General features: G+C 56.7%; 1 protein-coding gene across 2 annotated transcripts in view; it reads left to right on the plus strand.

Moving 5' to 3' along the window:
- The window catches only part of NRTN (neurturin), a 22,939-nt gene extending 9,810 nt beyond the window's left edge, over window positions 1–13,129 (plus strand). Inside the window, exons 3-4 of one of the 2 annotated variants that reach the window (XM_010828206.1) lie at window positions 9,439–9,657; window positions 12,540–13,129. In XM_010828206.1, coding sequence (XP_010826508.1) covers window positions 9,489–9,657; window positions 12,540–12,964 — 594 coding nt within the window. In that variant the 5' untranslated portion in view covers window positions 9,439–9,488 and the 3' untranslated portion in view covers window positions 12,965–13,129. Of the gene's footprint in view, window positions 1–3,032; window positions 9,658–12,539 lie in introns of those variants that run through there. The other variant, XM_010828205.1, reaches the window with a different exon arrangement.
- The last annotated feature ends 1,155 nt before the right edge of the window (window positions 13,130–14,284 follow it).

The following is a 14,284-nucleotide window of genomic DNA, read 5'->3' on the forward strand; positions in this document are numbered from 1 at the left end:
GGACACGGTGTCCTCCGGTAAGGGCCCAGCTCTCTAGGCTCCTGGAGCCTTATGCAGCCGCAAGAGGGCGCGAAACCATTTTGGGGGGGGGGGGGTGTCCCTTAAGGGCAAAGACCAAATTTGAAGAAAGAGCGGTCTTCCTTCCTCTTTTTACTAAAGACATCTCATATTCAGGATGGTCCCAAAATTCTCCCAGAAAGTGTGGTTTGTCACTTCACAGTCTTTAAGTGGAGGAGGCTGCAGACAGTGGGGAGATATGGGCTGGGACCAGAGACAGAAGTGGCTTCTCTCCTGGGGTGGGTGTCACCACAGTCCCCTCCCCAGGAAGCACCAGCATACATATATCATGGTGCCACTGGCCTGGCTCAGTGGGTCTGTGGTTACCTGCAAGGCTGAGGCCAGCAGCCCAGATCTGGGGAGTAGAACTAGGGCCTATGTGGGGGGCATGAAACGCCAGACCCCTGATTTTCCTCACTTGTGCATGTCCACCCTGTCCAACATCCTTTTCTGTCTGTTGCATGGCATTCTTTGTCTGTCTTTAAAAAAGCCCCAGGCTGAGGAAGCCCTAAAAGGGCATGAGTGGTCTAGGCGGATGTCAGTTGGGGGACACTTTCAGTTTTGCCAGCTTTTCCCCGCCCCCAGCCCCTTGCTTTGGGCCCTTTGGACACCTCTCCCCACACCCTTCATTCTAGGACTGCTGAGGTTTGAGCTTCCATAGCCACTCCCAGGCCTTACAGCCCACTCCCAGAGAGCTGCAAAGAGCTAGTTCCAAAGGTGCAGGGAAGAAACCAAATCATGCCTCCCTACAGCTGGGCGCAGTGTCTGAGGTTCTGCCATCACTGCTTGTCTCTCAGGTGATAGGCCTCAGTTTTCAGGGGGTGAGAAATGGATACAGCTTTCAAGAGTCTGGGACAAGAGAGGGAACCAAACAGTTTGCAGCCAGGCAAAGAACACAACCAAGATATCACTTCCACCAACATGTACTGCCATGGTGTAGCTGACTCTGTTTGGGGTCAGGCTCCTGGGCTTTGTCCTTCCAGGAAGACAAACTTGAGTCCAAGGTGGAGGTCAAAGTGGGGAGCAAAGGCACTACCTCCGGGTAGGAGGGTCAGGGGAGACTTCCTAGAGGAGAGCCATTGGGGTTGGGGCTGTGCAGGATGAGTAGGAGTTTTCTAAGTGGGACAGGTAAAAGCATCCAGCTAGTAGAAACTGCATATGCAAAGATCTGGAGGCAGGAAAGTGCATGGGTGGTTTTGGAAAATCCAGGGGGCCTGAGTGTGGGAGGGAGAGATCATTCTGAAAGGTTGACAGAGAACTGGGCTGGGGCCTTCAAGGACAGATTCCTGGAGATGGGAGCTGGAGACACAGAGAGAGGAACAGGTCCTTTAATGCATCTGGCATCATCGGGTGCAGCCATCTTTGCTGAGAGGTTCTGGGATTCTTCTGCAGATGCAGCTTTCCTGGTTCCCCAAGGTGGGATAGGGGAGTCAAGGCCCATGAAGGGAGACAGGATCTTCCCTCTGCCCAGTGAATCAACTGAGCAGGCACAGTGGGAGGCTGGTTCTCCCCATTTCACATCTGAGAAAACTGAGGCTGGGCAAGCTGGAGGGATCTTTCCTTATGTGCCATGTAATTAATTCCTGAGCCCTAAGCTACCGTGTGCCAAGCTGTGCACCAGGACGAAGCAGAAAATAAGACAGGCCCGGTGCCTGCTGCACTCATGAGGGGGAGGGTGGGGGGCAGGCCTGAGGCTCTCAAAACAGCCAGCCAGCCTCCTGGACTTTCAGGGTGTGTAACGGCCACCAAGGAAGCCTGAGTAGGACCTGGGACACTTTGGCATCGGTGTTCAGGAGCAGAAAGATCTTAACTAACAATCCCAGAGGACTCAGGCTTTGTCTGGCCTTGGAAGAAATCCAGCAGGTGGCCCTCACTTCCCAGTGGGGGAAAGAAAGCCCAGAGCAAGGGCCCCACCATCCGTGCCTAAAGAGCTCAGTATGTCAGGACCCCAAGGCAGAATTTGAACTGGGGACATGGAAAAGGTGACTCGGGTCCCCTGCTTCCCAGGACACCTGTGTTAGAGTTTGAGACATGTCAGAGGTCTGTGCCTTGGTTTCCCTTTCTGTCACAAGGCCAGGTTTGTATGGCGTCCTCCTAGAGGACCCATGTCCCTCGCGCCACCCACTGGGCCCCATGCCAGCTGCTCAGCCGTGCCAGGCCTCATTAGGTTGATCCTGTTATTCTCCCCCGGGGAGGTCCCCCCCCAACGCCCGCCCCAGATGCCTGTAAGGCCTGTCCCAGGCCAGCTTGGCTAAGCCAGACCAGCCTGGTATGGTCGAGGTGGGAATTTTATGGGCCAGCCGCAGAGGACCAGGCCAGAAACAGCGGGTCGGAAAAGCAGGCAGCCCCACCACATACACGCTCCCCGGCCCAGCCTCCCCAAGAACACGCCTGAACAGTGGCCAGTATAGGAAGTGGGCACTGGGCACTGGTGGGGAATAGGAGCCCCCCCATCTCTCCTCATCTCCCTGTGGTGTTCCCTGGCTAAGTTTGCTCTGGTCACCCCGGTCCTTTTGAAAAACTATCATCCTGTGTCTGAGCCTTTGCTCATGCACTTCTCTCTGCCTAGAACACTGTTCTAGATCTTCACGTGGGCTCAGCGCAAATCCTGCCTCCTCTGAGAAGCCCTCCTTGACCACTCAGCCTAAAAGCAACCCTGGTCACTATTGCTTCACCTTGTTTTATTTGGGGGCTGGTGTTGCACTGACAACCTCTAAATTACCCTTTCTTTTTTATTGGGCTTTAATTTTATTTTTTTCTTTTATTTTTTAACTGGAGTATAATTGCTTTATGATGTTGTGTTAGTTTCTACTGCTTTCTTCTTTCTCTCTCCCTTTTTTCCTCCCTCCCTCCCTCCTTTCTCTCTTACTTTTGTAGCCACACAGCTTGTGAGATCTTGGTTCCCCAACCAGGGATCAAACCTGGGGCCCCAGCAGTGAAAGTGCAAAGTCCTAACCACTGGACTGCCAGGGAATTCCCTAAAATCTTTCTCTCTTTTTTATTATCCATCTCCCTTAATGGATGGTCTGAGCTTGGCCAAGGCGGAGTCCCAGTTGGCCTTGGCCATCCTGTGTTCCCTGGCCGGCCCAGCACCTAGTAGGCACTCCATATGTGTTGAGTGAATGAGTTGGGGGCAGAACAGTGGGTCTTCTGTTTACTTGCTAGTGCTGCTCTGCTCTGTGTCTTTGAGAAAATACTCTCCTTCCCTGGACCTCAGTCCCTCCTAAACAGCAAGACCTTGCTTCTCTCCGTCCACCCCCCAGCATTACCCTTGTTATGGGGGGTTGTGGAGACATTGAGAGAACAAGTTTAGAGTCAGATCCCGGTTCAACTGCAGCTCAGCCACTTAATTTCTGTGTGATCTTGAGCAAGTCACTTTACCTCTCCAAGCCTCAGTTTCCATGTGGTCAACGGCGCTAATAATAAGAACATCTTTTCCAGGGACTGTGCGGGGGGCGGAAATAAACTTGTGGAAAGCACTCAGCAGAGGTCTCGGCACTAAATAAACGGAACGGCCAGCACCGCCAGGTGTTAATGTTATTATTCCTGTTCTGGTTGTACGAGGAAGGCCATGTGGCACAGTGTTCACGAATGTGGAACAGAGGGCACTGAGGCTGGAGCTTTGAAGGATGAGTAGGAGTTTGCCTAGCCACCTGAGTTCAAATTCTAGCTTGGCCATTCATGCTCTGTTTGACCCTGAGGAAGACACTTCAGTCTTTTGGACCTCAGTTTTTCTGTCTACACAATGGGGATAAAATGGTCCACACCTTTCTACGAAGGCACTAAAAGATGTAAAGCACTTAGAACAGCAGCAATGGTGTTGTTCACTAGGGTTAGTATTAGCTATTTTTCTTTAATACTATTATCACAAAGCAACCAACACAGAAGTCCTCCCCAGAAGTCGACTCCTCAGCCTCACTTTGGCGAAGACAGACCCAGAGCCCCTTAGGATAAGCTCAGGACCCGAGACTTGATTCTCAGAGTAGCAGGGAGCCAGCGATGGTTCTAGCAATCGGCCAGCAGGCAGCTTCTGGGTTGGAGGAAAAAGAGGAGAGGCTGGGCTCCCACCTCTAGCCAGGCCTGGGAGGTTCTGCAGGGGGCTTCTGTGCCTGCACCCTCCCACGAGGCCGCCCCACAGGCTGGCCCCTGGCCCCCGCAGACGCGACATCGGAACCAGCTGTGCTAGCCAGATGTTCCTGGTTTATCTGCAGATGTGCGACGCTGGCTTCCGCCTGCCCCGGCCTCCCCATCCCCACCACAGGGTGGGGCTGGGCCCTGGGGCCCTCTGAGGGAGGGGGCACATTTTTGTGGGCTGTGGAATTTGTTTCTCGTTTTGCAGAACCATTGAATCTTGTCTGGAGAGAAGATCAAGTCCCACCCATTTCCCCATCATGAAATGGGGCCTCAGTTTCCCCATCAGTGGATCCCTAGGGAACCCCCAGGGGTCATCTGGGGTAAACAAAATGAGCAAGGCTGCCTGGGGAATGGGCCCAGCTGCCAGCCCCAGAGCTGGAAGACTGATGGAGGAAGCAGAGAAGGGCGTGCAAGCACAGGCGTCTGACACCCGGGCCCCACTGCTGCCATAGGCCAGGCCTGCAGGGCTTCACTGAACAAAAATGGCCCTCCAGATGAGGATGTGTCCTGGGAAGCCCATTGTACAGATGGGAAACGGGCTCAGAGAGGGGGAGGAGCTTGCCATGTGGTCCAGCCAGGAAGAGGCAGAACATGGATGTGAGTTCAGCTGTCTGGACCCCAGGTGCCGCAGCATCCAGAAATACCCTTCTCCAGGGGCAGCCACTCCCACTACTGCCCATGTGGCTTCCCAGCCTGGCTTGTTCTGCCCGTGGGTGGCAATGACAGCCCCACATGCAACCCGGTCATTCCTATAGTGTGGGGTGGACCCCCTCGGACCCTTTCTGAAGTTGGGGAAACAGAGATACAGGAAGACCAGAGACAGATCTGGGGGTGAGGTGCAGGGGGAGAACAGTGCTAGTGGAGGGAGGCACCACACGGGCAAAAGCCTGGTGACTGTGGATGGAATTCTCAGTGTCCATCTTTGCCTTGAGGGGACTCAGCCCAGACTGCCCCTCCAGAAGCTCCTCCTATCCAGCAAAGACAGATATGGACCCACACACTATGCTGGCAGAGCTAGGCAAGGGGGAGGGACCTGCAGCTGTGGGGGGATGGTCAAGATAGGGAGCAGGCATGGCTTTCGGGAGGAGGGGCTATAGGAGCTGGGACTTTGAAGGAAGAGTAGGAGTTTGCCTGATGGAGACAGGCATGCCTCCCCCAGACTAGAGAGATGAGTGTGTGGGCGGAGGGTTCCCCTCTCCTCCAACCTCTCCTTGGGAACAAGCATGAATCAGGTTCCTCCCTGAGGCCAGCGGCTCCACAGGCTAAAGGCTGGTGACCCTGGGAACAGGTATGCCTGGTGGGTGTTCCCTGGGAAGCTCTGTGGAAAGGTGGAAACTTGGAGCATTGCCGGGACATCAAGATAACGAGCAGTGTTTCCTGGCACCATCAAAGAAGCTGCCAGGAACACCCTCACACCCTCACCCTAATTGTCTGCTCCTTGGATAACTGGAAAGATCCAGCTGGCTGTGTGTCTACAGGCTGTTCATCACCCCTCTCTGAGCCTCAGTTTCCCCTCCCTCCCAGCCCTGGGGACTCTGTGGCCTCCAGCTAGAAGTTGAGGTCATTCAAGGACCCTCTTGCTGCAGTTCAGGCTGACCTGACCCCCATGAAGGGAGATGCCCCCTTCCTTAGGCAATGAGAATTCTCCAGGGTCTGGACATTGTTGGCTTGAGAGGGGACCCCTGACCAGGTCCTGTCTGGCAGATGGGTGGCACTTGAAAGGCCAGCAGGTGTGGGCAGAGCAGGCCTTTTCCTCTGGGTCATTCTGCCTCCCACATTCCCCTCTCCCCCCTCGCAACCTGCTGTGCCTCCACTGCCCCATGTCGCCTGGAATCTTGGCAGCCAAGGGCCCCAGCACTGGCAGGATGTGTGTGTCTGCATGCCTGCTTGCACGAGCGTGGCTGGAATATAGGATGCAGGTGATAACAGGCACGCCTGTGCACGCACAAGTTCAAGTGCACAAGGGGTGGCTTGGAGGCAGCACGTGTGTGGCGTGCCCATTCTCTGTGTCAGCGTGCAAGAGACAATATGTGTCTGAGTGTGAAGGTGCTTGATTTGTGTGGGAGTGTGAGTCTCAAGGGTGTGCGAGAGCTCCCATGGGCATGAGAGAGTGTAAGGGGTGTGATCAGGGGATCTCCCAAGGGCAAATCAGGATGTGTGTGCACGTGTGTGGTAGTGAGTGGTAGTGCTTGAATGCTATGTTTGTGAGTAAAATGCCCACATGTGAGAGTATGAAACACACTAGCAGGTGAATGCAGTGATGTTCAGGTGTGAGGGTGTGATAACGTTCGAGTGCATGGTCATGTTCTAGGTGGGAGAACACCGGAGTGTGTGATTGTGTTCAAGCATGTGAGTGGAATTCTGTTTGAGGGTGTGTGAGACCACTGAGTGTGTAAGCAGGACAGCATCTGAGCATATCAGAATGTGTGAGCTGGGCAGTGTCTGAAAGTGTGCATGCAACAATGGGCACACATGAGAGAGAGAGAGTGTGTGTGTGTGTGTGTGTGTGTGCACACGCACACGCGCGCGCGTGCACATGTGCTGAGCGAGTCAGAGTGTGTGTGAGTCTGGGAAGGCTGCGTGTGAACATGAGCCTCCAAGTGTGCTGTGTGAGTGCCCACCTTCCCCATGACACAAGCACACAGCTCATGCACACCTGGTCTCCCCCTCCATGCCCTCCACCACACCCGCTCCCCATCAGGTCCACGCCAGAGACAAACCAGTTGGGTGACCCCCATACAGAAAGGCCCATTGTTGCAGACGCTTATCAGCTGTGCCTGCCAGGTCCCCTCCACCAGCGGTCCCCTGCTTTCCCATCCCCCTCAAAGCTCCAGGAGATCTGCAGCTCCAAGGCCACCATGGGCTCCTGTGGCTGGGCCATCTCGGAACTGGAGACCCATCTATCCTTTCAGCCCCCTGTTTTACACTAGTGCTGTACAGGGACCTTGTTCCAATCTAACAGGGAAACTGAGGCACGCCACTCCAAGACTTGGGTGTGATGACCAGAGGTCTTGCACCTGGGGGGGTTTCCATGTCTCCCCCTGCCAGGGTGGGTGAGGCCACCAGAGTTCTCATCTTAGCTCTGTGACCCTGGCAGGTCACTTTGCCACTTGGGGCCTCAGTTTTTCCATCTGTAAAATGGGAATAAGGACTCTTGTGAAGTTAAAATGACTTAATAACATGCATTAAGTTTGTACAATGGGATCTGGCATCAAGTAGGGGCTCATTAAGAGTAAAGGCGGTGGGTTTGGGCACTTGACAAATGGCCAAGACTGACCTGTTTGCTGCACAACCTTGAGAATGAAGTCTTCTCCTCCCAACCCACAGGGCTGCATGACCTGCACAACCTGTCCTCGTCACCTCCCTGCCTTCACCTCCTCTTGCTCACTTTGCTCCAGCGACATGGGGCTGCCTTGGTGATTCCTTCAACCAGCCAAGCATGGCCCTGCCCTAGGGCCTTTGCACATGTCCTCAGAACTCCAGGCTGGCCCAGGGTTTGTTTACATGGCCCCAGGTTGGGGCCCTCATTATCCATCACCCTACTGACAGTAATAATATTATCACCACAGTAATAATAACAGCAGTATCTTCCACTTAACCACTTCCCTAGGAGTCCAGTGGCTAAGACTCTGCGCTCCCAATGCAGGGGGCACCTGTTCCATCACCTGGCTGGAGAAGATCCTACATGCCTCGTGGCCAAAAAAAAAAAATCCAATACCACCAACAATGGCAGGTCCTCAGAATGACTCCAGAGCATTTGCTCCACCCACGTGGTGTGCATTGTGTCAAAGAATCAGGGTGTGAGTCTCTAGATCCTTTCCTAGCTGTGCCCTTGACCAAGCCACTCTGTTTCCCGCCTCAATTTCTCCAGTTATAAAATGGAGGTTACAATGCCTCCTTCCTGGGCTCAGCACCGCTTATGGTACACAACAGGGGGTTAATAAGCTTTCTCCGTTACTTACTGTCTGGTGTAGGTCCTGTGCGGGTGCATCCTTGGGGCGAGGGGAGAGGTGGTTCCAAACTTACTGCTCTTAGCCACGCCCCGTCCCCCTCCGCCGACACAGGCACATCGCACGCAAATGAGATGCAAATAGCACGCAATTAACTGCTCTGGGCAGCGCGCAGGTCAGCCCGTGCGGCCTGAGGCGCGCGCGCGGGGACGCCCAGCACCCCGCGGCCGAGCCGGGGCGCTGACCGTCGTCCAGCCCGGCTTTCATCGCTCCGTGTAAATGTTTACATCGGGCCGGCCGCCAGGCCCCGCGCCGGGCGGCCGGCGGAGTAATGTAAACGCGGGCTGGAGGCCGCTCAGTGGCGGGGAGCTTCACAGACAGGGTGGGGGTGTGGGGGTACGCAGGAGTTATTAAACATCTACTGTGAGCATGACGCGACTAGGCAACCACAACACTGAGTAATCGGTGCCCCAGTAGGGGAAGCTTAGACATTATGGGGACCCAGAGAGTGCCCTTGCACGGGCCTGGGGCTGAGGAGGAGGCGCAATCAGGGAAAGCTTCCTGGGGCAGGTACCGTCTAAGCTAAGACTGAAAGTGGAAGGAGTGGGCGGCAGTGGAGGAGAGAATGTTCTGGACGGAAGGACTCACTTGTACAAAGGCCTGGAGGTGGGTTGAGGGCAGCTTTGGTCCATTGCTGCCCACTTCTGGGCATCTATTTGTCTGGTGGGGGCGGGGGGGCAGGGAACCTAGGCCCAGAGCAGGGTGGAAAGTCACTTCCAGGGACATTAATATGGCTCAACCCCAGGGCTCCAGCCTCCCAGACTACCTATTCTAAGCACCACCTCTCCTCACCACCCTTGTCCCACAGTGCCCCCTGCTGGAGATGTCTTCACCTTCCAGTCTTCCCCAGACTCCCTGGATTCCAGCCACTGCAGCCTCCTGGCTGGATTGGCCACTCCAGGTCACGCCTCAGGACCTTTGCACCCGCTGTTGCCCCTGCCTGAGATGCCATTCTCTTCTGCCTGGCTAGCTCCTACCTTTGTTCAAGTTTCAACTTTCTTCAATCCTCAGGAAAGCACTCTGGGACGCCCACATGGGGGCGGTTCCCAGGTTACCCCTGGCACAGTGCCCACCTCCTCCTTGGCAGCATTTCCCACAACCTTGTTCAGTGGTTCCTAGATGAATCACTTCTATATTATTATTGGTCATTAAGCAGGAGTGGTTCAAATCCAGGGGCCCCACTGTATCCCCACTAGCTGGTCCAGCACCCTGTGCCCATTCGTTTGTTGCCTGACAGACAGACAACGGAGGCCGTGTGGCTGACCATCCCGTGGACGCAGGCTGAGGATGCAGCGCTGGAAGGCGGCGGCCCTGGCCTCGGTGCTCTGCAGCTCCGTGCTCTCCATCTGGATGTGTCGGGAGGGCCTGCTCCTCGGCCACCGCCTCGGACCTGCGCTGGCCCCGTTGCGCCGGCCACCTCGCACCCTGGATGCCCGAATCGCCCGTCTGGCCCAGTGTAAGCCCTCCCCCGCCCCCTGTCTTGAGTCAGATACCCCCAACGTCACAACGACCATAATGGTGGAATGTTGTACGCAGTGGAGCGGGCCACAAAGGCTTATTTTAGATGGGGTGGAGGGAGGGTGCAAATCCCCTCAACGGCCTGGCAGGGGTGTCAGAGGGGATGGATGCTGGGAACTGGGGTCCCTCAGCTCAGCTGTCACAAGGAATTAGGCTCTAGCCCTGAGGGGCCCAGGGGCCAGATGGAGATTAGACCTGGGCATTCGGCCCGGGTGGCCCCTGCAGCGCAGCGGGGGGTGGAGGAAGAGGGAGGCTGGACCGGAGGCCCTAGTGACCTGCTCGGGGGGTGACAGGGGAGGCAGAGAGAGGGACCGAGAAATAGGACGAGTCCTAGAAATGGGGAGAAAGACAGACATAGAGGAACAGAAGATGAGCAAGAAGATGTGGGAAAAGGCCAGGAGGTAGAAAAGTGGAAATGTCAGCCCTGGGGGTTGTGGCTGCATGGTCCAGCTCCCCACTAGCCCCTGATGCCTGCCCCCTGCAGGTTCTGTGGGGCCAGAGCAGTGCGTGGGCCCTGACTTCGTGGGTGCACGGGTGGATGGGGATTAGGTGTAGGCGGGGGAGTGTGCGTGGGCCCCTGTGGGTAGGGGGTGCATGCACGCCTGCGTGCAAGTCCACACGCGCCCTGCCGGCCCACACAATCCTTCTTTCTTGTCTTCACAATGGACAAGGGTGGCCTCCGGCGCAAGCTCCACTTCCGCCCCCGCCGCTCCCCCGCTTCAGGCTGCTAAGTCCTTCCCAGGACACTGGGTCCCAGAGACCCGGGCTCCCCAAAGCTAGTGCTCCAGGCCCTGGGGCAAAGGCCCAGTGGAATTTCAGGCATCGGGGAGGATCTCGGCCCACCATCGGGTCCTGGCTGCCCTGCATCCTGTCCCTGGATCTAGCCCTACTGGAGGAAGGACAAAGATTTCCATACCCCAGAGTCCGTGTTCTAGATTCTGGGATTAATGTACTGATGGAGGAATCTCAGGCTTGGGCCAGGGAGATGTGGGCATCATCTCCTTGTATTCCAGATCCTGTGCACGTGGCCAGGCCTGCTGGAAGAACAGATATACTAGAAGATTATTGTTTATCTGAAATTCACACTGAACCGGGGATCTGTATCTTAACCTGGCAATCCTATGAATTAACTCTAGACACACATCTTTGGGGTGGGCACACTGGTGGAATTTTAGGCATCGTTAGTGAGCTAGGCTCACTCTGATCCCAGAGCAAGCAGTGTTTGTCACCCTACTCCCACCCATCTCCCAGAAGATGCTGTTGGGTGGCCCCTGATTTCCACCCTCCCAGCCCCAGCCAACATAGGGACTCTGCAAGTCTCACTGAGCAAACAATGAAAGTAGGGTACAGCAGGGTACAGCGGGTGCAACGAAAGTAGGGCTGTCATCTGCCTGAAACTACAAGGCTCAGAGTGGGCAGAGCAAGGCTCAGAACTGGGGCTTGTCTGCTCTTGAGACCCCCTGTGGGAACAGACAGCTCCCAGGCTGACAGACAGCCCTTCCCGCTTGGGCCTCCCAGGAAGCTATTTCTTTTGACAGCCAGGTGCGCCAGCCTTGGGGGCAGGTGGGAGCTTACACTCGGGATTTCCTCTCTCAACCACAAGAGTGACTGCCACCTGCTCAGGGGCTGGAAGCCCCCCATCTGCAGACCCAATGTCAGTTCAGTGCTGCCTGCCATTCCGATGTCTACACTTCTCTCTTGGGGCTGAAGAGCACTGGGGCAGGACCAGCCGCTTGGGAAATAAATTTAGGCCATGGAGTCCTGGGAATCTATGGCTCAGGGCACCTCCAGGCAGTTGTGGGAGAAGAGGGTTGGACTTACACCAAATTTGGGCACGGGATGGAGGTGGGAAGATTGTTTGGTTTTCTCTCCGTCACCTGCCAGTGGTGTGGTCTTAGGCACCTCTTTTCCCCTCTGGATGCCAGTTTCCTCACCTGTAACATGGGGGGAGCCCCTGATGGTAGCTGTCACCCCATGTGGTGGGGCCAACACACAGGTCTCAGTGTCTGCGGCTCCTCTGTGCATTTTGAGAAGCTCACACACCCTGATTTGGTGTTGTGAAAGGGGAAACTTGAGTACTGCTACATGGTGGAGCAGGAGGGATGGGGGCAGGGGGAGGCGTTGTGAACAGGCCAGAGGTTCAGGGAAGATGCGGAGGTCTGGGTGGGGATCCCAGAGAGGGACTGAGAGACCCATGACAACTCAACCAGAGTGGGCGGTTGGGGTGTGGGAAGCAGGCCCCCAACACTGCTCAGAGAGGATGTGCCAGTTTCCTGGGGCAACCAGCATGGGGTGGGGACAGCTGGGGCCCAGGAGGGACAGGGATTTGGTTCACTACACTGCCTGCTGAGCGCCACCCCTCCTTTTTTTTTCTCCAGTGAGGTGAGAGCAGCTCAGTGAAAAAGGGAAGAATTTCCAGTGCTGCCCTGCATAGGGATGGGGTCCACAGAGAGTGGTGGAGGGGTGTGCCAACAGGGAGACAGACACCGGGTCGGCTCAGCTCAAGTTGGGGCAGACTGGTATGTGGTACAGGAAATGGTTCTGGGCAGTCCATCTTAGGTGTAGGCTCCAGAGAAGAGTGCTGGTAGCCTTGGGGACCCAGCCTGTGGGCCTGGATATGCAACCCTCCCCTTACACACACGCCACCCAGAAAGGGTGCATGAGCGGGAATCAGGGAGCAAGATAAGATGTGGTCGGGAGAGGGTGCACTAGGCCTTGAGTCACCCCAAGGTCCCTTTTCGCAGAGGAACAGCGTAGATATGGCGCTCCTTCCCATGCATCCACCCACTGACCCCTCGGCCCTTCTCCATCCCCTCGCAGACCGTGCACTGCTGCAGGGCGCCCCGGACGCGGTGGAGCTTCGAGAACTGACGCCATGGGCCGGGCGGTCCCCTGGTCCGCGCCGTCGGCCGGGGCCCCGGCGGCGGCGCGCGCGTGCGCGGTCGGGGACACGGCCGTGCGGGCTGCGCGAGCTCGAGGTGCGCGTGAGCGAGCTGGGCCTGGGCTACGCGTCGGAAGAGACAGTGCTGTTCCGCTACTGCGCAGGCGCGTGCGAGGCGGCCGCGCGCGTCTACGACCTGGGGCTGCGACGCCTGCGCCAGCGGCGGCGAGTGCGGCGAGAGCGGGTGCGCGCTCAGCCCTGCTGCCGCCCGACGGCCTACGAGGACGAAGTGTCCTTTCTGGACACGCACAGTCGCTACCACACGGTCCACGAGCTGTCGGCGCGCGAGTGCGCCTGCGTGTGACCCTACCTCAGCCGGCCCGGAGAGACGGAGGCCACGGCCCCCGCCCCGACGGCACCCACGGTCCCGCCTGGCAAGCCCCGCGACAGACTGCCCACCAGCAGAAGATGCCGTTCAGGGCTCAGGACTCTCGCGTTAACTGTACCAAAATAAAGTGTGGAAAATCCAGCCAGGGTTGTGATTCCGTGCTGAAGGCCTACGGGGAGGAGACGCCATCTCCACTGGGAAGAGGGGGACGGGTACCGTCGGCACTATAGTGGGAGGATCCCGTTTGCTTTGGGCTCGGGGGAAAGAAAGACGGTTTTGTTCAGGCGTGCAGGAAGCAAAGGGGCTGAATGGGGGGATGCCCACAGGGACCTTCCTTCGCTTCTCTCTACAGGCTCTCTTGCCCCTTCCAGGTGTGTCCTAGCCTACTCCCTGACAAGGTGTCCTTCTGGGTAGGAAAGATTGAGCCACAGTGCAGATGGAAAAACTGAGGTCCAAGTGGTGCAAATCTCCCTCACCCAACAGACGTCTTCGGGCCTGGTCAGCTGCCACCAGGGTGAACTCGGAGCCACTATCTCCTTTCACTAGCTAAAAATATCCGCGTTGCCCATCTCCCTGCGGGGATAGGTCTGGGGCGGGCGCCAATCCCATCTAACCCAAAACCGGCGCCTGCTGGGGCACAGCTGGGTCCCCAGGGACCTAGGTCCTGGGGCCGTAAAGGCTCTGGCCAGAGCTCGAGGGAGAATTTTCCAGGAGCCCCCGTGGAGGATGGAAAAAGCGTGATGCGGTGTTTAGATTTGCCCACGGTGTCACCTTGATGCTTGGCACGCCCAGAATGGGCACAGGGTGTTGGGTTCCTAGCAGGCAGAGAGGGGTCTGCTCGTCAATGGTCTGAGGAGGGCGGGTAAGACAGTGGCCACTGCAAGCACAGGACTGGCTCACGGGGGACCAGATGGATGGACTCCTACCCTTCTTCCCCTCAGACTGGGTGACAGGGGAATGTCTCCAAGGCACAATTGCCCCTTTGCCCAGTTTGTGTAAGGGCACAGTCCCTTCTCTTCCATCCTCCCACACTAGTCTGGGATTCTCAAAAGAAGAGCCCCACCCTCTCCTTTACTTTTGTGTCTCCTAGAGTGGCCTCCTCTCTGCTGCGCTAAGGACCACCTTCTAGAACCTACTAAACATGGTGTCCTTCGCAGACCCAATCCCCATCCTGATGCTGGGAGACTCAGCTCAGATGCTCCACCCAGGGAGACTCACCTGGCTGGGCAGGAACATCCCCAGCTCCCTGCTTTCCAGTCTTCTTTTTTGCCATTGCGGCAGCTGGACCCACTGGAG

The sequence above is a fragment of the Bison bison genome, unplaced genomic scaffold (genome assembly GCF_000754665.1).
Source record: "Bison bison bison isolate TAMUID 2011002044 unplaced genomic scaffold, Bison_UMD1.0 scf7180017864492, whole genome shotgun sequence".
Lineage (NCBI taxonomy): Eukaryota > Metazoa > Chordata > Mammalia > Artiodactyla > Bovidae > Bison > Bison bison.